At 46.3% G+C, this 23,886-nt stretch overlaps 6 protein-coding genes and 1 non-coding gene across 7 annotated transcripts; 4 read left to right on the forward strand and 3 right to left on the reverse strand.

Annotated features, from left to right (window-relative positions):
* Positions 1-1,063: 1,063 nt before the first annotated feature.
* EDB82DRAFT_t89 lies at positions 1,064-1,164 on the forward strand. Its single transcript has one exon. It is a non-coding gene; the product is annotated as a tRNA-Trp (tRNA).
* Positions 1,165-1,565: 401 nt separating this feature from the next.
* EDB82DRAFT_524000 (pectate lyase) lies at positions 1,566-2,387 on the reverse strand (the record flags this gene model as incomplete). The annotated part of the gene is made up of 3 exons (XM_025734340.1): positions 1,566-2,007; positions 2,058-2,187; positions 2,237-2,387. The coding sequence occupies 3 exons, from the start codon at positions 2,385-2,387 to the stop codon at positions 1,566-1,568; spliced, it is 723 nt and encodes a 240-aa protein (XP_025585157.1).
* Positions 2,388-7,974: 5,587 nt separating this feature from the next.
* On the forward strand, positions 7,975-9,998 carry EDB82DRAFT_164475 (general substrate transporter). The gene is made up of 3 exons (XM_025734343.2): positions 7,975-8,281; positions 8,338-9,554; positions 9,610-9,998. Exons 1-3 carry the CDS (start codon positions 8,156-8,158, stop codon positions 9,848-9,850), a joined length of 1,584 nt encoding a protein of 527 aa, XP_025585159.1. The 5' UTR covers positions 7,975-8,155; the 3' UTR covers positions 9,851-9,998.
* A 2,341-nt stretch (positions 9,999-12,339) lies between these two features.
* EDB82DRAFT_444649 (uncharacterized protein) lies at positions 12,340-15,877 on the forward strand. Its single transcript, XM_025734344.2, has 2 exons — positions 12,340-13,998; positions 14,047-15,877. The coding sequence occupies exons 1-2, from the start codon at positions 12,373-12,375 to the stop codon at positions 15,712-15,714; spliced, it is 3,294 nt and encodes a 1,097-aa protein (XP_025585160.2). The 5' UTR covers positions 12,340-12,372; the 3' UTR covers positions 15,715-15,877.
* Positions 15,878-17,947, reverse strand: EDB82DRAFT_498087 (uncharacterized protein). The gene is made up of 5 exons (XM_025734345.2): positions 17,425-17,947; positions 17,000-17,381; positions 16,838-16,955; positions 16,727-16,791; positions 15,878-16,683 (listed from the first exon to the last, which is right to left on the reverse strand). Exons 1-5 carry the CDS (start codon positions 17,569-17,571, stop codon positions 16,277-16,279), a joined length of 1,119 nt encoding a protein of 372 aa, XP_025585161.1. The 5' UTR covers positions 17,572-17,947; the 3' UTR covers positions 15,878-16,276.
* A 641-nt stretch (positions 17,948-18,588) lies between these two features.
* EDB82DRAFT_164504 (cytochrome P450) lies at positions 18,589-20,499 on the forward strand. The gene is made up of 4 exons (XM_025734346.2): positions 18,589-18,854; positions 18,898-19,070; positions 19,120-19,369; positions 19,433-20,499. Exons 1-4 carry the CDS (start codon positions 18,677-18,679, stop codon positions 20,410-20,412), a joined length of 1,581 nt encoding a protein of 526 aa, XP_025585162.1. The 5' UTR covers positions 18,589-18,676; the 3' UTR covers positions 20,413-20,499.
* Positions 20,500-21,065: 566 nt separating this feature from the next.
* On the reverse strand, positions 21,066-22,737 carry EDB82DRAFT_164508 (uncharacterized protein). Its single transcript, XM_025734347.2, has 3 exons — positions 22,236-22,737; positions 21,699-22,186; positions 21,066-21,649 (listed from the first exon to the last, which is right to left on the reverse strand). The coding sequence occupies exons 1-3, from the start codon at positions 22,482-22,484 to the stop codon at positions 21,367-21,369; spliced, it is 1,020 nt and encodes a 339-aa protein (XP_025585163.1). The 5' UTR covers positions 22,485-22,737; the 3' UTR covers positions 21,066-21,366.
* Between the last annotated feature and the right edge of the window lie 1,149 nt (positions 22,738-23,886).

Raw genomic sequence — 23,886 nt, forward strand, 5'->3', positions numbered from 1 at the left:
TGGAGTTTGAAAAAGAGAGTGGTTGTGAGTGAGTGAATGTAGTTGTTGACTTTGCTGTAAAGACCGAAGAGCTGAGTGTGATGAGACAAGATTGAGTTTCTGGAGACGAGAGCATCTATTTATCTCGTTGCTTCATCTCCTTTAATCTTGGTCCATCGTCTATGTTCGGTTGTTGGTAGTCGTTCGGTACCTAAGCCTATCGAAACAAGACATGTGCTCTGCTCCGATGATCGCCATCGTCCAAGATAGTAGACATCCTTGTCTGCAACCACTACCTGCCTAAAGAGCGTGTCGATCCCTTCTGTCGCTGTCCCTGTCAAGATATAGCATAATGATTAATTGTTCGAGCCTCAACCAACCGAAACGTCTCGTGCAGTGTCCAAGTTAGGTTATGAATCGTTTGCCACGAGAGCAAAGATTACAAAAGGAGTGCATAATTAATGAGGTACCTTGATATTGTGTCATGACTGGTTATTTCATTACCGCCAGGCCTGTGGGGTTGGGAATTAGCATGGTTGATCCCTCACCAATGAGAGTTGCGAAATGGCCAATCTGCCATGAAACGATATCGACCGAGGCTATCAACCAATAGCGACGATCTATTGCCTGGCTAGGGAGCTGGTTTCATGTGTGATCCCCTGAGCACGTCAAAAGGTCTTGTCGATTTGTCTAAAGCTTGGAATATCAGAGGATCTTTTGAGAGATTAGAAGGAACTGATAGAGTTTCTCAAAAGTGCCAATCACGAGCAATTGTCGGCCATGTCAAGCATTGCAGGGGATATCTTGCCGAGTTTTGGAAGGCGAATCTTGAATTCTAGAGGCTAAGAAAAAAGTTCCGACGCCGATCTTCACGTTATGCCCCTTGCATTTGCGAATATGCTTGTTTCGTTAATTCCGTCAAGCGAGATGCCGCGTTTGCCTCACCTTAATTGATCAAGGAAAGAATCTCGATGTAAACAATTGCAAAAAGAAGAATTGATCGGATGAGAATCTGTTCTTTGTTCCTAGGGTTTTTGTTCTTAGTACATGAACCCCATTAGTAACGCTTTTATCACCACAAGATGGGGAGCTGGCGCAACGGTAGCGCGTCAGATTCCAGTTAGCTGTCCCACAGCGTAATTCGGGGATTCCTGAAGGTTATCGGTTCAAATCCGGTGTTCCTCATTCTTTCTTTTGCCTTTTTTGTCGGTTCCCCTCCAGCATCTGAATAATGAAATGGAAGGATAAAATGTCATGAAGGTGTAAGATTTTTGTTATTTCCTACCTTCTTTCTTTGCCAGTACAAATTTAATTATAACGGTTACAGATCTAAAAACTTAATCGCCACAACCTTTATTTAAATATCCACCCCCTACCTATACGTTAATACCATAGTGTTTTCATTCCACAGGCCTATACCAGATCAGTTGAAGGTGCACGTAAGTGAATACTGTTTGCTCTTAGGAATATATGTCATTGAGGCTATGTAAATACATAGCCAATCGAATATGTACATGAATTAAACCCAGTTCATCAATAGTAAACCAATCATTCCGTCTCTCATAACAGATAACTCATTAATCCATTTAGCAGCTCTTGGTAACACCGCTGGTAGTGCAGAATGTTCCATCAGGGCCCGATCCAATCTTGGAAGGCTCAGAGCCATCCGAGTTACCCTGGTAGCGATCGCAGTACTTGCCGCTGTTCTGGCAAGAGTTGGTGATCTTGCAGGTATCACCGTAGTTGGTGTTGATACCGCACAGGACACCACCATTGACGGCAACAGAGTTCTGGATGATGATGTTGCGAGGACCGCCGTTGTCCTTGCAGTTACCGCAGTTGCGGACCAGCTTGCCGTAGTCCTCAGCGTAGAAGTCCTTGATCTGGACGGTGCCACGGCCGTTGAACTGAACAATCTTGTCAGAGGCCTTGAAGGCACCACCACCGTTGATGAAGGATGTGCCGCTGGTTTGCTTGAGGGTAATAGCGTCCTCGCAGACATCGGCCCACCAGACGTTGTTCAGGGTGCTATGGCAATGTTAGAGCTGAAACGACAGTACAATGGTATTATGACTTACCAAGTTCCCTTGCAGTGAACACCCTCAGCTTGAGAAGCACCGATAATGACATTGGAAAGAGTGGCGCCGTTCTCAAGAATGAACATGGCATCCTTCTCACCAGTCTCGGTCTGACCTTGGCAAACGTTGGCTAGGCCATGTTAGTCTATTTTCGAACTAATAGTGTCATTGAAACATACTGCTTCGCTCGAATCGTTTCATGCCACCATCAAAGCTGCCCTTGACGGGAACAGCAGTAGGGAAAGAGGTGACACCAGCAGACTTGGGAAGAGTCTTGGTGACAGCAGCGGAGGAGACGCCAGCGAGGGCGAGGATAGTAGCGTACTTCATGATGGGCTAAGGTTGGGTTTACTGAAGATGTATTGATGGGATCGAGTTGCTGTGTTGCTGGTGAGGTGATGTCAGGCTCTTGGCTTGTCGGATTCACCATTCTTTATATACTACTCATCACTCCTATATCATGACTTATCTTGACCGCAACGTATCAATCAATACCCAGAGGCATCCTATACTCTTCGCACCAATGAGCATCTTGAAATGACGGGCGAGTCCCAAAGAGGGAATCTAGTTCTCCAAATGAAACTCCGTTTGATGTTACATCTCTAGCCTCACTCAACGCTCATTCGAGGAAACAAGCCCCTAAATTCTCCGTCTGTCTATATCACAACTTCTCATATGGGGAGACCAATCACACCGCCTCAATGTTCTAGATCAAGTCAGCTGTTAAACAAGCATTTTTGTCAAAGTCTGGGGTAACGCGAGCTCTATTCCTAAAAGCCGTAAGTCAAACACGGGGTTGGGGAGAAGCTAGCAGTACAGACCAGTCTGGATTGGTGGCTTTTTTTCAGGTACAGTATCCTAGGTATGGATCCACCAATCGCAGTTTACTCAAGCTTATTGTGATCGGGATATGTGACCTGGAGGTCCAGACGAGATCTCCGCAGGCATTTGAGAAGAAGATTGCAACGACATTCATGGACTCGGCCCTCACTCTCGTTTGCGTGTTTCTGCATCTATGTGCGCTGGCTTTTTTGGTGTGTCATTCGGGATCTTCTGCATGGCTCTAGACTTTGGGGGCAGGCAGCGTTGGATAAATCATGCCCTCTCATTCCCTCATAGCAAGCACTGTAATTGTTCTAAGCTGTTGATCTGCAGTATGTCGCACTTCGACGCCGATGGGTATCCTCACGCCTACATCAAACCAGAAATCGAACCTTGAAGCAGATGATGCGGACACTGATAGTATAGAAAAAAACACTTGGCTACCAAAGAATCGGCCGGTATGCGACGACCCGACTTATTGGAAACGATCGATATTGCCAAGGGTGATGTTCGTCCCGTCAGAAGCCGAAAGACCCTTGCTTCTTGGCAGCAAGTTTGGGGGATCTGCAGTCCGTCACGTTGCACAGAGGCACGTAGTACTTTATTAGAGATTGGGGTCAGTGATTTGGGAAAATAGTCGCATGTGAGTTCTTAATCTGGACCACGGAAGAATGATATAGAATTGATAGTATGCTTTCTAGCTAGCTCAAGTTTCTGGTCGACTAGTGTGGTGAATCGATGTAGTGAAGGTGCCAACTCACCAATTGCTACATAACACAGGACCTGGGTTGAACAAACATGTTCAATAAGCATTAAGTCAGGCTAATGGTAAGTTTTGGATAGTTCTAGGTGTCTATTCAAAGTTTATATCTGTTCTGGACATCATGTCGAGGTACTGGACATTCGAGACTGTAGTGTTACCATGTCACAGGTTGAGTCGTGACATGAGTATAGGAAGATGGTCTCTGATAATTACACTCTTGATACCAGCTATCATTAATAGGTTACTGACTTTGTGGATTAGACAGTAACTGTACGGCTTTGAAGCTGCTCCTTTGTTCTGGCTGGATGGGCACGTTAGACTAGGAAACAAGTTTCAACTCAAATGCGTCATACTGAATCTACATCGGAAAATCCCTCGAGATATTAAGCGAGGGTCTCATAGGTTGTGTTAATATGCTGAGAATCTAGCTTTGCGGGGATTGGTGGTGATGGCTACCAGCCCGACTCGACAGCCGTGAAGTACTACCGGAGGCACCTGTGCAACCTGGAGCGGCGATTTAAAGCTGTGAAATAGATTCATTATGTTCAAGAAATACTGATAATGGGCATAAGTTATATAGTAATTCGGTCTTGACTTCGAACCTTTAGAGTGTGAAGTAACCTTCTTCGACGCTTGAGCGCACGTCAACAGATTGGCACTTGAAGTTTCACTCTTCTGAAGGATCTAAGGCGTGATGAAGTTGAAAGCAAATTGTATGGTAGCTGACTCTCTATCACGACGCTCATATCATGTAGGGGCTTGTAGATTGCTCGGCTAAGATGCGGTCAGGGTGTTCTTGCAGATGCAGAGCAAAGACCTCGTCTAAGCAAATGGAGATTGGACGAATTTCGTATAGGCTCGTCTAATATTCGCATTCATGCAGGTACGCACGCTATAGTAGTGATATCATAATCGTAAGATGCTAGCCTTGACAGTGGCTGTGCAAACACTATGAGGTCGCCACACTTCAGCACCAGATCGAGACCATGGAAGCATGCACATGATTTGTGGCTCAGCCATAGATAAGCTCTTGTAAACAAAGATGGGCGAAGTCTGGGAATCTAGAGATCGATAGGGACTAGTCCAGGCTTCCGAAGCTTAATCATTCTGAGGTATGTAACGGTAGCACGGATACAACTAGACAGTCTGCCTTGCCCCTATTGGCCATGTCTTAGCTTTTGTTGAAGGTGGCAGTTATTATTTTCCTTTTGAAGGGTCCTATGATAGTTTAATCGTATCGTGTTAATATTTTATAGATAATTGCCTATTTACGTCCCGTGCTGTCTTGTAAAGCTAAATATACAGTCTCAACCACACTCCAGAGTTAGATATTGAGTTATGTCTTCACCAAGTTATGAATGCATCTTGGCGAGAATTTCAACTCTCTTTTCATCAAATATTCTCATAAGTCGTAACATATAGGGCAGTTCTCATACTTCCTCTATGGCACTCTGATGTGGTATTTCGGAAACACCAGAAAATCTGATGATATGATCAGAAACCTACATTTACGCAAAACTTACCATATCAAAACTTCAACGGACCGTGATTCCGAAATCATACGTTCATGCACATCATAAACCATCATGTGAAGAGCAGAGATTTCCACTACCACCCGCAAAATGCTCGCAAATGCGGAGGATGCGGGATGAGAAACTTTCGCTTGCCCGCCCTTTCTCTCTCTCCGGACCTTCAAAGGACCGATAAGCCAAAATAAAGAAACTGGATGCATGCATGGCAGAAAAAGGGGGTGGGTGCGGAGAGTTGGGTCTCTCTGGGGGAGGCGACAGACCCAAAACCCGGCCCTTCGGCGTATGTTGGAGAAATTCGACCGAGAGTTTGGCCTCGTCTCGTTCCCCATGACGGTGATTGGAACTGGGGAAGAAAGAGGATACAGGTGGGTAAGACCGAGGAAGCTGTCGAGGACGCCGATCCGGGTTCCGTTCCTGTGCAGATGTTATGGTTATGACGGTTTATGCTCCCCCAGATGGGGGAAGAATGTGAGGGGACTGGATGTTGGAGAAGGTTGGTGAGACGTTGTACGCCAACGGTTTCGTCGAGGTCTGAAGTAGAGGATGGCTGTGATGGCGGCAGCCATGGCGTTTAACATTACGAGCTCAGACTTTTAACGGTGCTAGCTTAGTTCAAATCTGATATTAATATGAGACCCTTTAAAGAAAAGTTCAGTTGGTCACACGCTCATCTGCCTGGACGTTCCAGACTGCAAATGTTCAAGGTGTTTAATCCTAACTAATTTCGGTTGATGTATACTACTTTGTCAATTGTTTGTCACGAGAATGTCAGAGTGGTGGACGAATTATGCAGACGTCATTCGACAAGATGGAATAAATCAGGCCGTTGTCGACTGTTGAGGACGATGCATTCCGAGTTTCTCCTTCTCCTCCATGATCTAGACTCGGCCTGTTCCAAGGATATGGCGCTTCTCCATGTCCTGTCAACCCGCGATCTGGTGCTTTCTTGCTTCTCCGCGATTGCTCGCAGTCGCTGGGAAGGGAGTGAGGGATCGATGGAGGGAGTGAGGTTCCGTAACGTAACGTAACGCGAAAAAAAAAAAAAGACATGGGGAAAAACGGCTCAAACGTTCGGGTCCGAATAGCATCAAAGATCCACTGAATGGAATGGGTGGAGACTAAAAATCGAGTATCGCCGAGTGCCTTTTTCGGCCCGTGTGGGTACGGTAGAGAAGAAGCAACCATGGCGTTCCCACCCGTTGCAGAGCCGCATTAGTTAGCATGGATGATGATGCTATGGATGGGTCCAGGGGTAAAGGAGGCTCTGCGGGAAGGGCAGAGAAAAAAAAAAGATCTTGTGATGCGCGAGTGTGAGCGACAGACAGGTGATGGTAATACGGTTTGAATAGCATCACGAACAATGTTTGGAATGCGATTGATTCTAGCTTTGCCCAGCAGAATGGGTGATGATTGTCGCAAATGTGGTTCAATGGCTGCTCTCGGTGTTATCTCGCATGCCCTGCTCTATCCTGTTCCAATTGACTTCCCAAAGCTTATCAGTAACACCGAGCACAGCGATATTACTTGGTCTCAATCCATGAAGTCTGCGACGAATATGGAGCAACCACAGAGAAAAGTGCTCCGCTCAATTCGGCGAGTCTCAACGGCGTGGATAAGACTCGAGATATTTGGCCGAGTTTTCACCATTTGAGCATGAGTGAGAATGGGCTGTTTAGCAGACTACCTAAGTCTAGAAAAAAGAATATGCGGCAATTGTAGGTCTTGTTTTGTTAGTTCCGGATATACCGTCGTAAAAAAGGATCTGATGAGATCCGGTATCTCGCGGGAGTCCAAGTGCCGTGACAATAACATCATAATTTGAGTGGCCACAATGGGCGACTTCCAGTAAAAAAAAATGAAAACACCAGATTTTGACAATCGGAAATAAAAATCTGCGCGAGTGCCGAAGCCTGCCTTTCCTAAAGCAGTCGGACCGAGACTCGGCGCCTCTCGGTGTCATATCATGAGAGAAAATGGGGCTCAGCGATGGACAAGGCGAGCGAGTGTCGGAAATATGAGGAAGCTGACTAGTGTTGAGATAATTTGAGAAGCTGATGGAACAGATGAAGGAATTGAGTCTCGTAAATTGTATGAAGATAATACCAATAGACAGCCAAAAGAATAACCTCTATTACCTTCATCAAAGGATCTGTCTGTTTGTATTGCTGTTGGATCGCCACAAACGCAGACTCTACCGAGATCAGATCATCGACGCCAAGAGACAAAACAGACTAGAACAGAAACCGCGTAGAAGAAAACAATGGATCTTGGAAGAAAAGAATGGGTCACGTGGGCCCATTCATCACCAAGAAAAGGGTCCAAGTGCGTCATCAATGCCGAAGGGAGGCCGGCAATCAAGGAGAAAAAATTGTAATGTCACTCCACGTAGAGCTCACGTATCGGTCCACCGTTTTCTGAACGGAGATAAATCTGGTCAAGGGTGGACTAGGAAACCTCCGATGGACCAATCATACCACAAGGGGGGGCGTGTAAACAGACTAGACATGGAGTGGTCCGTTGAACTTGGTGATGGAGAACTCTTACCCATACTATCCAGGAATGCTTACTCAACTGCTACCACCAACAGAACGAAACTGAAGCATAAGCATACCCCATGACGTTAGTCTCCGGGCCTTCTACTCTTCACAGATGCTCCGCTTCTTACTCCAAGTCTTTTTTACCTTCTCACCCACGTCAGTCTCCGCAACTCGTTTGCTTCAAGCCCCCCGGGGTTTGAGTTAGCTTTTTTTGCTTTCGAGCATGACCATCAAATGTCATGAGATGGACCCATGGTTTTTCGGTGCCCACGATGGTACTCGGCGATCATCTCCACAATAAAGAATAGTAAAAAAGGCACCTCTTCGCTCTCCTTTCATTGCTTCATGTCCTGGTTCATCATCACATTACATCTTGTGTAACAACAAACACACTGACTACAACACATACATTCAACACTCAATTGGTCAATTGACTCATTCAATATGAAGTTTTTTAGTAGCAAACGCCAAGAGCATGCTGCTGAAGGCGAGCATCTCGAGAGGAGAAAGACTCCCGACACTGATGGTCGCATCACCTTCCTGGCCTGTTTCATGGGCCTCGTCGCCTCTGTAAGTTCTCAACAACACTCCAATTGACCAATATAGACCAAAACTAACTGAATTAGATGGGAGGCATGATCTTTGGATACTCGTCCGGACAGATTTCCGGTTACTTCATGATGAGGGATTACGGCGAACGATTCGGAGTCCCCAACGGCGATGGTACATACGAATTCAGCGCAGCACGACAAGGAACAATCACCGGTCTTCTATCCATTGGATGTCTGTTTGGTTCTCTCGTTGCTGGTAACCTTTGCGATACCATTGGTCGTCGAACTACCATCTCTATCTCTGCTCTCTGGACCTGTGTCGGTACCGTCATTGAGGTTGCTTCCCAGCATGCCTGGTACCAGCACGCCATTGGTAGACTTGTTACTGGTCTTGGTGTCGGTGCTCTCTCCGTCGCTGTCCCCATGTACCAGTCTGAGAGTGCTCCCGCCATCATCCGAGGTATCATCGTTTCTTGCTACCAGCTCTTCGTCACCCTCGGTATCTGGTGTGCCGAGATGGTCAACTGGGGTACCAACCACTACGACGGCAGCGCTTCTTGGAGAATCCCCAACGGTCTCAACTTCCTCTGGGCTCTTCTCCTCGGTGTCGGTATCCTCTTCCTCCCCGAGTCCCCCCGATTCGCCTACCGAAAGGGCAAGGAGGAGGAAGCTCGCAAGACCATCGCCAACCTTGCTGGTCTCGACATCAACTCCCCCAGTGTTAACCGCCAGATCGATGATATTCGCGAGAAGCTTGATGAGGAGCGATCTCTTCCCGAGACCCGCTGGATTGAGATCTTCACTGGTCCCCGTATGATGTACCGTACCCTCCTCGGTATCACTCTTCAGGCTGGTCAGCAGCTCACTGGTATCAACTTCTTCTTCTACTTCGGAACCACTGTCTTTGCTTCCACCGGTCTCAAGGACTCCTACGTCACCCAGCTCATTCTCGGCTCAGTCAACTGCGCATGCACCTTTGGCGGTCTCTATGTCGTCCAGAAGTGTGGCCGCCGTATCTCTCTGATGATTGGTGCTGCTTGGATGATGATGTGCTTCTTCATCTACGCCTTTGTCGGTCACTTCGCTCTCGACCGTGAGGACCCTCTCAAGACCCCCGCCGCTGGTACCGTTCTTGTTACCTTCTCTTGCTTGGCCATTGTCGCCTTTGCTACCACCTGGGGTCCTCTTGTCTGGGCTGTCGTCGCCGAGATGTACCCTTCTCAGTACCGAAGTCGCTGCATGGCCATCGCCACTGCTACCAACTGGCTCTTCAACTTCCTCATTGGTTTCTTGTAAGTTTACCTTGATTGACTTTGTATTGATCTCTCACTAACATACATTTCCCAGCACCCGTTTCATCACTGATGCCATTGACTACTACTACGGTCTTGTCTACGCCGGATGCTGTGCTGGCCTGGTCGCCATTGTCTTCTTCTTCGTCATCGAGTCCAAGGACCGTACTCTCGAGGAGATTGACACCATGTACGTCCAGAAGGTCAACCCCATTACTTCCTCCAAGTGGGTCGGCCACAACCACGCCTCCAAGGGCGCCCGTGAGGGTATCACCGACGAGGAAGCTTCTTCCTAAACTACCATTCTCCAACCACACACACACTCTCTCACACATCATATATCATTATGAACATAAATTATAGAAGCAGCCGGACTGCCGGCGAGTAACGATTGGACGGACGTTGCATTTAGATCTGTTTTCACGAGATGAAAAGGGAATTAGGAGGTGTACATAAGATGAAAGAGCATTATATCCTTGTATTTATTAGTATATCGCGATTAATATCATTTCGCTACGTTTTCAACATATTCCTTGTCTTCAATACATTTTGTGAACGACCAATTGATGCACTCATTCCATAAACATCAACTCACGAAACAGCAGTCACCAACAGAGTTGGCCAAGACTTGAGACAATCAGCCACATCGACTCGATGCCACAAGGGAACGGGACAGGATGTGATGACTGCTGATCCCTCAACTTAAGCTTCAAGGTTCTCAATTGTCGTTGGGTAATATACGATTAAGCATTATTACAGTTTAGCTATGAATCATGATGTTCGCACTCAATCTTCCGTACCCATTCCTCCTCAGGGCTGCCAAAGTCAATTTGACGGAACGGCGTCCCCCGCAATGATCGACATTGTCGCCTGACTTTAATCTCATGTCAAACGTTGTGTCAGTTGGAAGTGTTCGGCCCCGATGTCTAGCCAACACGGGCGGGATTACCGCATTGGGCAACTTTTACTCCCGACTCCGATCAGGGCTGAACTTGAGTTTCTCCGTCGTTAAGTTTTCGGCCGGAATCTCAGGAAATAAACTTGGCATCCATATTCCGATTTCCGATAACTTGACATTATTGATAGTAAGCACTAAGACTTCTGCCAGCAAGATGTACTCTTGGCATTTGGTCAACCATGATCGGGCTGGGGTGTGGTTTGAGATTTTTCAATGCAGGAAAACTGAACTGAAGGCAGGTACCGTTTCAATACAACCGACCTCGGCTTTTGACGAACGTTATAGGCTTTAAATCACGGCCGAGCTGGAGACAAGGGTATGATGTATTTGCCTGTCTAGAATACCGAGAGCTCTCAACACGAACGAAGACCGATACTGTATCTACCTCAGAGACATCACCTCACGCTTGTTTAGGTACATACGCCATCATTATGGCCGTAGTCTTCACACGCAACAAGTATTCGCGAGAATGTTGTTGACCAGTAAGAGTGATCACCATTTCAGCTTCGGTGTGATTTGTGAGGTAGTATTCTATCTAATTCCTTGGTAAAGTCACGTTCTCTGATGAATGTTAGTTAGAACGCATGAGCACGGTCAGATACATACCAGGCAAACGCCGAACTACAAGAAAAATACAAAAACAAATTAAACATTCTATGCAAAGGCAGACCGGTGTTTTCACCCTTTCAAACTCTGGCCACTAACTTTGTTCGGATAACATGACGACCGCAATCAGACAGCATCGGCATTATCCCCGAATGCCACTTCCCACCAGGCAGTGAGCACGTAGAGTACAAAGACATCGACCCCGCCCAAAAAGAGCTCTCAGAGATTTGCGCACTACGGAGCAACACCCTACCCTCAAAGGTACCAGTCATCTTGTCAGTGATGGTATTATCGCTGTCTCACAGCCGATCGCGGCGTCGTTGGCGCAATCCCTTTGACGATTCCACTCATCGAGGCTTTACTCGACCGGTTTCCACACAGTGAAGAATCCGAGAAGAAGCTTGGGGATAAGTCGTCAAGTATTTGATCTTATGGAGGAAACCAAGGCGTACGCGGAAGTTCTGTTGTTGGCCACGGCAACATGTCAAGAAACGAGACAACCTCAATCTCACGGTTAAATCTAGCCCAGCTGAGTGTATCTTTGATTGCATCAAGAACTGTAGGAGCAAATATCACTAGACTTCAAGGCACATTAATACTCGGAAATCACTATTCGGTGATCAAGATTAGACCTTTCATTCTCTCTCAACATCAAGATCAAGGTTCAGGGTAGTACATGTGCCAAGAAGCCATTAAATATCAACGGAGAAAGAAGGCAGTAAAAGCTTGAAGCTCATGAGAACCATGATCAAGGCGTAAATTAACGATCCATCTATACCCGAAGCTAGGTTATATCATCGTTTGGAATTGTACACTAGATGAGGCACTGGTGGTGAACAACCTTGGTCATGGGTGTCTGGACATGAATCATGTCACTTTATAAATATAACTTGTGCAACAATAGCAGAGATTACTATTTATGCAAAGAAAAAAAAAAGAAAAAGAGAAACTCACAGGAGGCCTTTAACTATACAAGATCCATAGAGCGGAATTCTTACATACATCCTGGACTCATCGAATGATCTGTCGAGTCGAAAAATGTGACATCCCAGCCATCTGGTACCGTACCAGGGAGCATTGAACAGCACCAAGTGGGCCAACTCGTATAAAGCACCAATCTTGGCTGTTTTATCTATTATTAGTTCATTAGCGAGCTTAGTCATTAGTGGCTACAGCTCAAAAAAATCAAGGGGCCAAACAAACATGATCCACCAGTCACTGCCCAATTTGATCTCTCACATCCGCCATGGCCGAATGCAGCAGATAGCAATGAAGCTGTCTAGAGTTACGCTCTACATGCTCTTGACAGCTGGCTGTCGAGGTGCATACGTTCAGTTCCAAGACTGCTCTGAGGGTCATGACTCTTCTTCACTCATTCCTGAGAGTTTCCGCGCATCGGTTGAGAGGGGAAGGGATACCTTCGACTGGAAGTTCGATCTCATTGCTGGACTGATGGATCGTAACTCCTGCGAAGTTAACCTTTCTAATATTATTCCTCGATTCTCAATTGTCGATTATGGAAACGCCACTCCTTACGTCTCCGGTCAGATTGTCAATAACTCCTGCTTCACAACCCAAAGGATTGGCTCAAGGTCGAAATTCACCATTATTACTTCATTTAACCGGTCAAAGCTACTCGACACGTACAAGACTACCTTTGAGTTAACCAGCCCCGACAACACCACACTATCTTGCGTCAGAGCTGTTTTAACTCCCGCAGTTCCCGGAGCGATACGCCTCCTTGGTCTCTGGTTTCCAATCGTTGTTTTCGCCTTGGCTTGTATCACAGCATGTTGGCCAGTCCGACGAAGCACGAGGCCCAACAATAAAAAGAAGCCACTTGTTGCCAGAGCAATAGATGTACTGGCATACATCCAATTCATATTCTTCTCAGGCGCGATGAGTCTGCAATACCCCGGCTTCTTTCAACCTTTGGTTGGTCTCAGTGGCTGGTCTACCTTGATGCTGCCTGCCGGAATAGTGGAAAACACATCTCCATATGCACGAGCAGGAGTTAAAGACGGAATTTACGAGCACAATGGAACGATCACAGGAGCTCCAGGCCTGGAGCTGTTGACTCAAATGACTGGATCGGCAGTTAAGCCTCAGAGCTGGATGAATACATTCGTTTTGTCACTCCTTGTCTTCATCTCTCTTTACATATTTTCCTACATCATTCACCGACTTGACAATACGCGTTCGAGCCCTAGATCAGGTTCTACGAATTTGGTATCACCATTCAAAACTCAGTATTGGGCTGTCGTACGATTATTTCTCAGCTGCTTCATGCTCCCACTCAGCGCTTGGGCAACTTATCAATTTGTCGATGGAACTATCTTCGGCTATCGAAATTCGGTGATGGCAATACTAGTACTGAGTCTGTTGCTGGCAGGCTTCTATTGGAGCTGGTCACAAGACCCTGAGATGGCATCTCTCGTTATACACGACCCAACCCGTGCAAGAAGAGAAGACAACAAAGTCCAGAAATACTGTGCCCTAGTTGTTTTCTTCTTAATGCTATTCCGTGGATGTATCCTTGGTGGTCTTCAAACGTACAATTCTGTACAGGTTGGTCTCCTCTTAGCATGTGAAGCAATGCATCTCATGTCAATGACTTATTGGATTGGATTCTCTCATTTCACTTCACTTCCTGGTGTTCTGTTAATGGCCAGAATGATCTTATCCTCTGTACATATCGGATTCCTGCCAGGAATGACAGGTCACTCGGGAAAAATACTCGTCGCGTACATCAGCCTTTGTGGACATGCCATTGTCCTTGTTTGCATATTTCTTATACCCATCCTTTTCGACCTTAGCAAGCTTGCATTTGGAAGGCACCCAGTAGTTATGCCTGACGTCGAGAACGATATGCAAGCAACAGTAAGTCATCATCTTGTATCCCAGAGACAGCATCTAACATGTTTTCAGGCAGGGAATGCGTCAATATTTGGAGAGAATAACGAACTCATGAAGTTGCAACGGAGTCACTCGTCTGAGTCAAACACTTTATTGGATATGGTATTGAGTCGCGAAACCAAGATATTTGGTGATAAGACTATCAGCAGGATACAACCGGAAGTCCTTTCGCTGTTTATGAGGAATGTACAAGGGGAAGACGAACACACCAACGTTTGCGAGATCTCCAGAGGCTTTAGCGGCTCATCCACAACTCTTGTTGCTTCAACACAATCAGATGTAGAGATCAAGTCAGCTGCTGATGTCTCACCTGATACACTGGCTTCTTATCTTGTCTCCAAGGAAAACACGGCAATTCGAAATAAGTCAACGGATCAAGATCTGGACCGTCCGATCAACGAGTACTTCATATCCACCTCTCACAACACGTACCTTCTCGGTCGTCAAGTGGCCACTCGTTCAAAATTGGAGGGATACATCAAAGCTCTATCCCAAGGTTGCCGATCAGTGGAAATCGACTGTTGGGATGGGCGAAATGGTCAGCCTATTGTTAAGCATGGATACAGTCTCACAAAGTCTGTCAGCTTTCGATCTGTGATAAACACTATCAAGGAACATGCCTTTGTCAGCTCTGATCTGCCTCTATGGTTGTCATTAGAGGTTCACTGTTGCAGTTCACAAAGGGACATTATGGCTCACATTATGACTGAAGTATTTGGATCAAGTTTAATCACTGGGCCTATCCCGGAGTGTCTGAGGACACTACCTTCGCCAAGCCAACTACGGGGAAAGATACTGATCAAAGCCAAGATGCCACAAGATAAAAGCTCAAAGGACAGCGACGAAGAAGATCGTGACACCGTCAGCCTGGATCCGAAGCATAATGAAGCTGATGCAAAGCCTGAAAGGAGAGACCAGAGAGCCGCAGTCACAAATCGCTTGCAGCAGGAAGGTCTCCAAGAAGACTTACTAGAGACATTGGCTATCTACGGTGCCGGCAAGCGGTTGCCCCATGCAGACGCCATAGATTCACACAGGAACTTTATTTACTCTATTTCCGAGACAAAGCTCAAGAAACGTATCAGCAAAGAGCAGTCTCTTGAGTTGATTGACACGCAGCACATGGTTCGAGTATATCCTGATCCAAATCGTGTCGATTCGTCCAACTTTGACCCAATAAAGTGTTGGCAGCACGGGGTTCAGATGGTAGCACTCAACTACCAAACACACGATTTCAATATGAGGTTGAACGATGCCATGTTCACTGGGAGCTTGGGATATGTGCTAAAAGCACAACCGGAACCAAAGCAGATCCGCATCGCGTTTGATGTTCTCATGGCACGAGTACATGGGCTAGGAGCCGACAGCCTTGTGTTTGTCGAGCTTGAGCTTCTTCTACCCGACATACCTAGTCAAACAGTCCGGACTACAGCTGTGTTGACTCATGGGGCAGGTGCTGTTTTTGACCAGAATCTGGACATTTCTATAGGAACAAAGTACCCTCACTTGGCCTTCTTGCACTGGTCCATCAAGAGTCTGTCCAATGGTCGACCTATGTTGATTCAATCAGGGATAGCAAAAGTAAGCAATCTGAAGAAGGGGTACCGCGTGTTACCTCTTGGCGACACGGAAGAGAAGAGCGACCATATATTGTGTAAAATTAGCGTCAATGTATTGTAGCGAAGTATTTTTAGATTATTGATTTCACACTGTAGCTTTAGCAGGGGTCTGACCAGCATGCAGGTGAGAATATCGTTAGTTAGGCAACTTGATCCTTCATGCGGTCAGACCGTAGCATTTCAACTTGTTTTACTGTTTGCAAAGCTTCAAATTCTAAACTACCAGCACGATTTCAGTAGAACTGCGTGTGCTTCTATCTCTGTTCGACTTAAATGTTGCAAGCTGGTGTTACAGGCAACCACCACAGACTGTCTGAGTCTCAAGAAGACCTGTAGCAACCTTACTAGGTAAGGGTAAAAGTCCGACCCCGGGGATAGTACGCTTCCGTTACTCAAACCTGAAGCCAAGCCCTGATTCCAGTTCAAATGGCTTATGTTAATCTACCAATTATATTTCTTATACCTAGGTACACACAATGAGTATTATTGCTCAAAAAACTTTGTTAGTCTTGCACAGTGAACTATAGTATGATGTTAGATAAGCATGCCTGGAGTACAGTTCAGAAAACACATGTACTACTTGCATTTAGGACCAACAATTGATCCCGAATCATCTGGACCAGTTATTGTCTAATGTCCTTTGCATCAGTCCAGTCTACTTGAAAATCTTGCTTAACACAGATTCCGCCGTCAGGGCTTGGTCCTTCTCTACGATACTCCGGTCCGAGGATTGATTCGTCGCTCTGGTTGTCACCAGCGATGCGGGTAATAGTGCCAGGCCCTCGGATTCCAAGCTTGGCGGGAGCATTTGGAAAGCCTCGAATATTCCCTTTGTCCGATCCGAGAGGTACACTACCCAACTTGAATGCTTCTCCATCATTTTCGTCTTGTCTTCTGTAATATCGTTCGGAGGAGAATTTCGATCCGCGTACGACTCTGCGCCAGAGTGGACGTAAGATGGGGATTCCGATGCACATCAAGGTGATGGCCATCTCGGCAGCAGACCATATAATGAGCGGGACAGTATCCGCTGTTTTGTCAGTCGTGTCGTGCAGTGAGTTGAGATTACTTACACAAGAAGTTGGCAGTGAATCCGGTTGCAACTTCATAAGTTCGGACGATACCACAAATTCCGGCACTACAAGGTCAGACATGGAAGCATTAATCTTCAACAAATTACTCACAGAAAGCCCAAACTCATACTTCCAGCAATCGTCATTTTCTCCTTGTGTTTCATGTTGAGCTTCCAGATAAAGACCCACGGGAAGATAGCAAAGAAGAAGTCGACCACAACACACCAGACTGCTATGTAAGTATGTATCCGGTAGAGAAGCAAGGTCACTTACCACCCAGTGCGACCGCATATGGAGTCACAGAAATGTTGCAAACACCCTCGACTCGAATAGGGTCAAAGATCTTTGTCACTGGTCTGCATTGAAGCCAGAACATTATAGCGCAAAGAGCCGAAAAGAATGACAAGGTCACCATCGCGAGCCAGATGGTGATCCTCTGCCACTTCTCGACAACAATACGTAGTAGAAAGAATCCAAGGGAAAACTTAGCAACCGACATTCCAATAACTGCAAACGTCTGTCCAATCATCTGGTTCTTGATTGCGTAGGCAGCGTGGTCGAAAGCGAGATCGGAGGCATCAGGGCCAGGCATGGATTGTCCGAATCCATGATACGCGGCAATCTGTACGAATGTTGTGTAAAGAAGGAGGAGGACCTAATATGTTAGAAAGGCCAAGTAGAAGGGACGAGAGACTTACACCACTGAGCCAATATGTGTGATCATCCAGGCCGACGGATTTTATGATGAAAGCTCGTGTGTACAGACGTAAAAAGACAAAGATCCAAGTCAGGGCCACAAACGACCACATAACGGCCATAGCCATCGGAGCCTTGCCTCCCATCATCTTGCCAATATCTCGAAGGCTATTTCATCGACGGTATGGACACCATCAAGCGAATTGCAGCTGACTTGGGGAGATATTAAAGTAGGACGCGACCTAATTAATGTATGTATACATATGTATAACCGATAATAGTCCTGACATTGCATCGGTCATGGGGTTGCATTGGTTCCAGGGGAGAAAGACGGGGATTTAATTATTATCGGTGTTGACAACAGAGTTTTGTGGGTATGATCTTTGCTTTTGTTTGCAATAACTGTAACCAGCAGGAGTCGAGAGTGATTCGTGAGGCACAGTTCCTGTTATTTTGAGAACGGACGTATCGTTGTGATCTGATTTTTGCATCCTCTCAAGAGGATCCAAGTGTTCGCTTTACCCGCGGGACGGGCGGGTTGAAGGATCCTGTACAACCTAGCAAACGTTCCACTATGTTGGTCGTTGGAACACAGTCCTTGTGTACCCCAGCCCGTTCGCGGGTAAACGGATTGATCACCGGTTGGCTGCAGCATCCATGAGCCAAGCATTAGGGACAAGGCCCTTCCATTAGCCCCCTCCTCGTATGAATGCATAGGGCTTGGAGGAGAAATGAGTACATAACACATCAGCCAATTCTCATGCAGATCAAGTTTTGAATAAAAATTAATGCAATATAATATACTCGTGCGTCTCACTTAATACATGGTTAGTAATACATCTCTGACATGGACTTCAGGAAATGTCTCACGGTCTCTTGTGAAGGCGATTTCAGTTGTTGATATACCAAGGTTACATCACCATTCCAGGCCTGTCAGTAATTGTAACACGACATTCAGAATTCGCACCTTGAAGACAGCAATTACCCCTCTAGTCAGAAATGTATGCGCCCAGCCAACAGTGTTGTGTACCCCTGTACGACACAATAACCTGCTGTCTTTATCACCATGACCAATGTAATCTTGGCGGCCCCAGTGAATGCATGCAATGAGCCGTGATTATTTGACCTGAAACAAGGTCTGATGGTACATCGGTTAGAGCTTTAGAATTACGACAAAGAAACATTTTAATATCCGAGAGGGCGCACATCCCATCTTGCCCACGGAAATACCTTCCAAGGTTATTGCGCTTTGACATGGCTAATCACACAGTATATGACACTCCAATCATGGAGTCTGCGAGGCATATCTCCAGCCTTGTTTCCCCTTCTCTCTTTCTGCTTTTTATCGTCCCGGCAGGTACGCTATCGTTATGGACCATCGCCTCATACTGTACCTCTCCCTTGAAAAAGTACCCTGGGCCGTTTCTCGCAAGTGAGTGATGCATGTCCGTAAATGGAAAATGCTAATCATGTAGAGTTCACGAGACTTTGGTACCTGTATCAAGCCTCCACTGGTGACTCGCACCTGGTTCTTGAGAGGCTGCATAAGAAATACGGACCAATCGTTCGAATAACTCCTGACATTATCGACGTCGACATTCCCGAGATAATCAAGACCATCTTCAATACCAAGGGCGACTGGTTAAAGGTTAGTTACAATCAATGCTTCAATTAGTATAACCGTCCTAACACATTAGACACCCTTCTATCATAGTAGCAGCGCCCTGGTCAATGGGCAGATTGTGCTCAACCTCTTCAGTCAAACCGATCCTCAGAAACACAAAAAGGAAAGACAACCTATCGCCAAACTCTACTCTAGTGCTGGCGTCAGTACTCTCGAGCCCCATATGAACAAGGTCATCAACCAGTTGTGCGATGAATTAGAGAAGCGTTTCACTGGAGACAATGCTGGGCAGGTTTGTAACCTCGGTCAATGGATTTTGTTCTGTAAGTGCACCATCTTCCATTAACGGGTATTTTAAACGCCGAAGAGCTTGACTAATGTGCCAGATACCTGGGATGTTGTCGGCGCCGTGACATTTTCCCAGCCTATCGGATATCTCGAGAAAGGATATGATTTTGATGGTACTCTCAAAAATGCAGACAAGGCCATGGATTACTTCACTGTCGTAGGTACAATGCCATTCTTGGATCGTATCTTTGACAAGAATCCTGTCTATCGCATTGGACCTCCTGGTTTCAACACCATTGCCGGAATCTCTGTCAAGCACCTTATAGATAGGTACCAAGGTAACGACAAAGAGTATCACGATCCTACTCAACCCGACTTTCTCGACAAATTCATCGAAATCAAGAACTCCAAACCGGATAAAGCTGATGACGCCCAAATCATCTCATGGTTGATGGTCAATATGATTGCTGGAGCCGACACAACTGCCATCACTATTCGAAGCGCCCTCTACTTTGCGCTCAAGCACCCAAGAGTTTGGGAGCGTCTCGCCGAAGAGATACTACAGGCGGGATTCCAGCAAGTTCCTGAGTACAAGGACGCCAAAGCTCTGCCATACACAGATGCCGTATGTCGAGAGGCTTTGCGCATGCTGCCTGGTGTGTCGATGACCATGGAACGTTATGTCCCCAAAGAAGGTTTTGTTCTTCCTAATGGCGATTTTCTCCCTGGGGGTACAGTATTGGGCATGAACCCGTACATTGTGGCACGCAATAAATCAGTTTATGGCGAGGACGCTGACGACTTCCGACCTGAACGTTGGCTGCGCTTCGAGGACGAGATAGAAGAACAGTACCAGGGCCGTCTACTGGCGATGAACCAAGCAGATCTGTCTTTTGGAGGAGGCAGTCGTATCTGCATTGGAAAACATATTGGCCTTTTCCAAACATACAAAGTCATTGCTATCTTGCTTACGCGGTTTGAGATTGAGTTGGCGGATCCCAAGAAGGAGTGGAAGGTGACAAACAGTTGGTTCCCTCGGCAGGAAGGATTGGAAGTCAGGTTACGCAAGAGAGCTTAGAGCCAGTTACTGAAGAGCTTTCATGGTAGTCATGGTAAGTGCATGAGCCAACCTGGATGATTTAGCAGAAACTATCACATAATCCTACTGTGGATTATGAGACAAAGGTCATTGCGACGATACTCATGACATCTAGATCAGAACTGGAGTAATCTGTGTTCAAGTTCGATGAGATGAGTTTAAATGTGGAAAAACTATGCTTAACTTGGGATACGAGATTGTCTCGGACGATGGGTCAAGCCTCTGAAGTTTTCGAGTCGCCAGAACGTCCGCGATCGAAATATGGACTTTGCCGTCCAGTAAGAAAGGCGTTGACTTTTTTCTCATCATGTGTGGTGACTACAGTCCTATAGACGCTAAGGGAATAAGCGAGAGCAGGGGAGACGGATACCCGGAGCAATGTGAAAGGCAAATACAATGGACATAAGGCCTCGTTAAACACCAGTATCAAACTGTCGCTAACCTGGATATCGCCTACAGCTTGATTGCTAATCCGAACAGCGACCACAGCGACCTCAGCGACCTCAGCGATCTCAAGCCCCAAAAACCAACACTTGATACCGTTGCAAATACCTCAATGTCCTCTCCATCTGCGTCGAACCGCTTCCTCAGATGCTCAGCACCGAAATGGCTGGTGAGAAATGGCAGCCCTGTGTGTGATGTTGTTGATTCATTGCCTGCTCCTATCCACAGCAAACTGTAACCAGTGACACTAGTAACCAAGGAAAATTATTTTTATAGCCTCAACTACTAATTCTATATTTGGCTGTCTGCTTGGGTCTCCTACCATGACTTTAAGATCGGGTTGTTGAATTTATAGGAATATTGCGTATATACGTAGTTGTTTGCCATTGGGATATGAGTTAACAAAAAAAAAAAAAAAAAAAAAAAAAAAGAGAAACTTGGGTATTGTACAAAGTAAAAGTAGGATGGTGTAGGAAAATAAAAGTTAGGTCATGAACTAATCGCAATACCCTTGACGTCCATGTCATCAAGCTTGATAGAGGCATCGCCCTGTGACGAATTGCACTCTATAATCTGATCTGTCGAATCACTTCGCGTCTTGGACTTTCCCCCGTTAATGATGACAGTATGCCTGGATCTAGCCTGGCCGAATTCATCCCTCTGAGATGGAGTGAAGTGGTTTTGATGGCTATTCTGGTGATAACGATCTCGAGATGATGGGTAATCTTGACTACCAGCGCTGAACTTGAGTTTGGAGGACAGGAGATCAATGCTGCAATTATCAGTACAAGTTTTGGCAGAGTGATCAGGTCATGACTTACTACAAGACCATAGAATAGAGGCAAAAGATAGCATAGAAAAAGCGATCGAGTTGTGTGGCGATATTCTCAGCTGTCTGGCCAGCAGTCTTGAATGAATGTGTGACAGCACGAAGTACACCCTGTAGGGCTAGAAGTGCGACTCTCATTTCCGTGCTCCTCGCCAAATATTGGAAAAGACCACCGCTGCGTGCAATTTCGGCCGATGAGGCTTTGGCGGAAGTGAAGAGAACCATGAGAAAGTAGGCACTGAGACATTCGAGCAGAGCGATAAGACCGAAGTAGCCGATATGGATGTGGTTTATGGTCGTTAGTAGGTCGTTGTTTTCGGCGAGGATAGAGCGAACTCGGAAGGCGATGATGACGATTCGTACCATGACGATACCCGCAATACCCGTCCAGAAGAGAGAAGCAAACACTCTCCATCTCAAACCACGGAGAACTCGCTTTAGAATGATGTAACTGTAAAACAAAAGTCCGGCTTCTTGTAGCTAGTAACCATCAGTTGGAGCTGTTCCCAGTTGGTGAATGATATCTTACCAGCCAGAAGATGTCTGCAAACACCGAAGCTATTGCGGTATAGATTGGGGGATGTTGTTGATAGTAGACATAATAACACAACCCGTTTGCTATAGCTCCAGCCGCTGATGAAAACATAGGCACAGCGGCCAGCAGCGTCCAGTTAGTGATACCGCATACTAGACATCCGAGGAGAACATTTCCCATGCATATGGTTGACAGGATAGACCAACTGAGCTCGAAGAATACCGGTACTGGTGCGGACGCCATTGTCGATCACTCAGATCAAGTCATACAAAAAACAAAGATGAGCAAAGTGACACGAGGCTAAAGGAAAAAGCAATGAGACATAAGCGAGTAGTTTAAAAGAATTATCCTGGCCAAGATGATCGACCTCCTTTTCAGTTAGACAGATCGAGACGCATGTGCACTGCCTGCGCTTGTCACACCTTGAAGCTTGTCTTAACCCCTGATCCTGACTCGATATCAAGTCTCTACTCAAGCCACAAGTGTGTTACTTACGTACCAGGTAATCAAAAACGAAACCCGGATTTGCAGAGTGCGTCCCGAACGGAATGTTCTCCGAGGTCAAACATTGGCCAGTGAACGCGAAATCCCTGTTAAATGACTGATACTAATCTGAAGGCTGAAGTCGGATTCCCAGTAGTCATGAAATTGGGCACCCATCTAAAAAATGGTTGGTAGACTAGAGCTTCTGGCAGTGGAACTAAGAAACTCTAAGAAAGCTTGGGCTGTAACTAAGCTGGATTGAAGGGGGTCTTGACTCGTGTCCCCACGGGGAAAGGAGGGGGATCTTCCAACGGTACTAAAATAGAGTTTCGACTTTCGGCACCTGTCTATGCGTCGTTTCGCTTCAGTTACCTTCAAAGGGGAAGGCGAACGTCAGGGTCATTGTCGTACTAATGTTTAGTCGTCGTCGGTAAACGAAAACTCACTTCCATTACAGTAACTCGTCTCTTAGTTTTGAACCCCTGTCAGGCTAACTTTCTGGAAATTTAACGTACTTCTCGTTCCGCTTCCGCTTTTTGTCGGAATATAGAAACATGGCGGCAGTCATGTGCACTAATGTGAGAAATTGTGAATCACATCATCTGAAGCACCCTGTTACACAACCCTGGATTCATTAATCTTCCGTGCGCCAGAGAGAGGAAACCAACCAGATACACATGTCAAAGTGTAGATTTGAATCCCGACACTAACGAACCGAGCCGAAAGGGAGCTCGTGGGTGATCAATGCTGCCCAAACATTGGAAACTCGCTGTGTGGCACAAATGAGGCAAAGCGTGCTGATAAGTGCATTATAGAGTCGCGTGCTTCCCATTTCCCCGTCCCCAGCTCTTGACTTTTGACTTTGATCCTTTCATAATACGGTTTCATGTACAGTAAATCACAATGCGCTGATGCTGACAACGAATTTAAACGTTAAGAATCGTAATACCTAACGCCTCACTCATTCTACAAGGGCAACATTGACCAAAACAAGTAACATTAAGCATGTGCCATTACTGACCTCGCCCACAAATCCCTCGATGTGGCGTTCGCGGTACTTGACCGCGAATTGTCGTTACGGATGCAGCCACACCGAAGCTAGTGACTACATCAATCAAGCCACGGAGGGGGGACCCTTGCTTAGCGAGGTGTTAGGGTAGGG

The sequence above is a fragment of the Fusarium venenatum genome (assembly GCF_020744135.1).
Source record: "Fusarium venenatum strain MPI-CAGE-CH-0201 chromosome Unknown EDB82scaffold_2, whole genome shotgun sequence".
Classification (NCBI taxonomy): Eukaryota; Fungi; Ascomycota; class Sordariomycetes; order Hypocreales; family Nectriaceae; genus Fusarium; species Fusarium venenatum.

What these genes read in the sequence shown, in the direction of transcription:
- EDB82DRAFT_164475 (XM_025734343.2), top strand. Translation starts at nt 8,156, where the DNA reads ATGAAGTTTTTTAGTAGCAAACGCCAAGAGCATGCTGCTGAAGGCGAG. An exon ending in TCATGGGCCTCGTCGCCTCT is followed by an intron (nt 8,282 to 8,337) that starts GTAAGTTCTCAA and finishes TAACTGAATTAG; the next exon opens with ATGGGAGGCATGATCTTTGG. An exon ending in AACTTCCTCATTGGTTTCTT is followed by an intron (nt 9,555 to 9,609) that starts GTAAGTTTACCT and finishes TACATTTCCCAG; the next exon opens with CACCCGTTTCATCACTGATG.
- EDB82DRAFT_444649 (XM_025734344.2), top strand. Translation starts at nt 12,373, where the DNA reads ATGCAGCAGATAGCAATGAAGCTGTCTAGAGTTACGCTCTACATGCTC. An exon ending in AGAACGATATGCAAGCAACA is followed by an intron (nt 13,999 to 14,046) that starts GTAAGTCATCAT and finishes ACATGTTTTCAG; the next exon opens with GCAGGGAATGCGTCAATATT.
- EDB82DRAFT_498087 (XM_025734345.2), bottom strand. Translation starts at nt 17,571, where the DNA reads ATGATGGGAGGCAAGGCTCCGATGGCTATGGCCGTTATGTGGTCGTTT. An exon ending in ACACATATTGGCTCAGTGGT is followed by an intron (nt 17,382 to 17,424) that starts GTAAGTCTCTCG and finishes CTAACATATTAG; the next exon opens with GTCCTCCTCCTTCTTTACAC. An exon ending in ATATGCGGTCGCACTGGGTG is followed by an intron (nt 16,956 to 16,999) that starts GTAAGTGACCTT and finishes CTTACATAGCAG; the next exon opens with TCTGGTGTGTTGTGGTCGAC.
- EDB82DRAFT_164504 (XM_025734346.2), top strand. Translation starts at nt 18,677, where the DNA reads ATGGCTAATCACACAGTATATGACACTCCAATCATGGAGTCTGCGAGG. An exon ending in CCAAGGGCGACTGGTTAAAG is followed by an intron (nt 19,071 to 19,119) that starts GTTAGTTACAAT and finishes CTAACACATTAG; the next exon opens with ACACCCTTCTATCATAGTAG. An exon ending in CGGTCAATGGATTTTGTTCT is followed by an intron (nt 19,370 to 19,432) that starts GTAAGTGCACCA and finishes CTAATGTGCCAG; the next exon opens with ATACCTGGGATGTTGTCGGC.
- EDB82DRAFT_164508 (XM_025734347.2), bottom strand. Translation starts at nt 22,484, where the DNA reads ATGGCGTCCGCACCAGTACCGGTATTCTTCGAGCTCAGTTGGTCTATC. An exon ending in TTGCAGACATCTTCTGGCTG is followed by an intron (nt 22,187 to 22,235) that starts GTAAGATATCAT and finishes GATGGTTACTAG; the next exon opens with CTACAAGAAGCCGGACTTTT. An exon ending in CTCTATTCTATGGTCTTGTA is followed by an intron (nt 21,650 to 21,698) that starts GTAAGTCATGAC and finishes TGATAATTGCAG; the next exon opens with CATTGATCTCCTGTCCTCCA.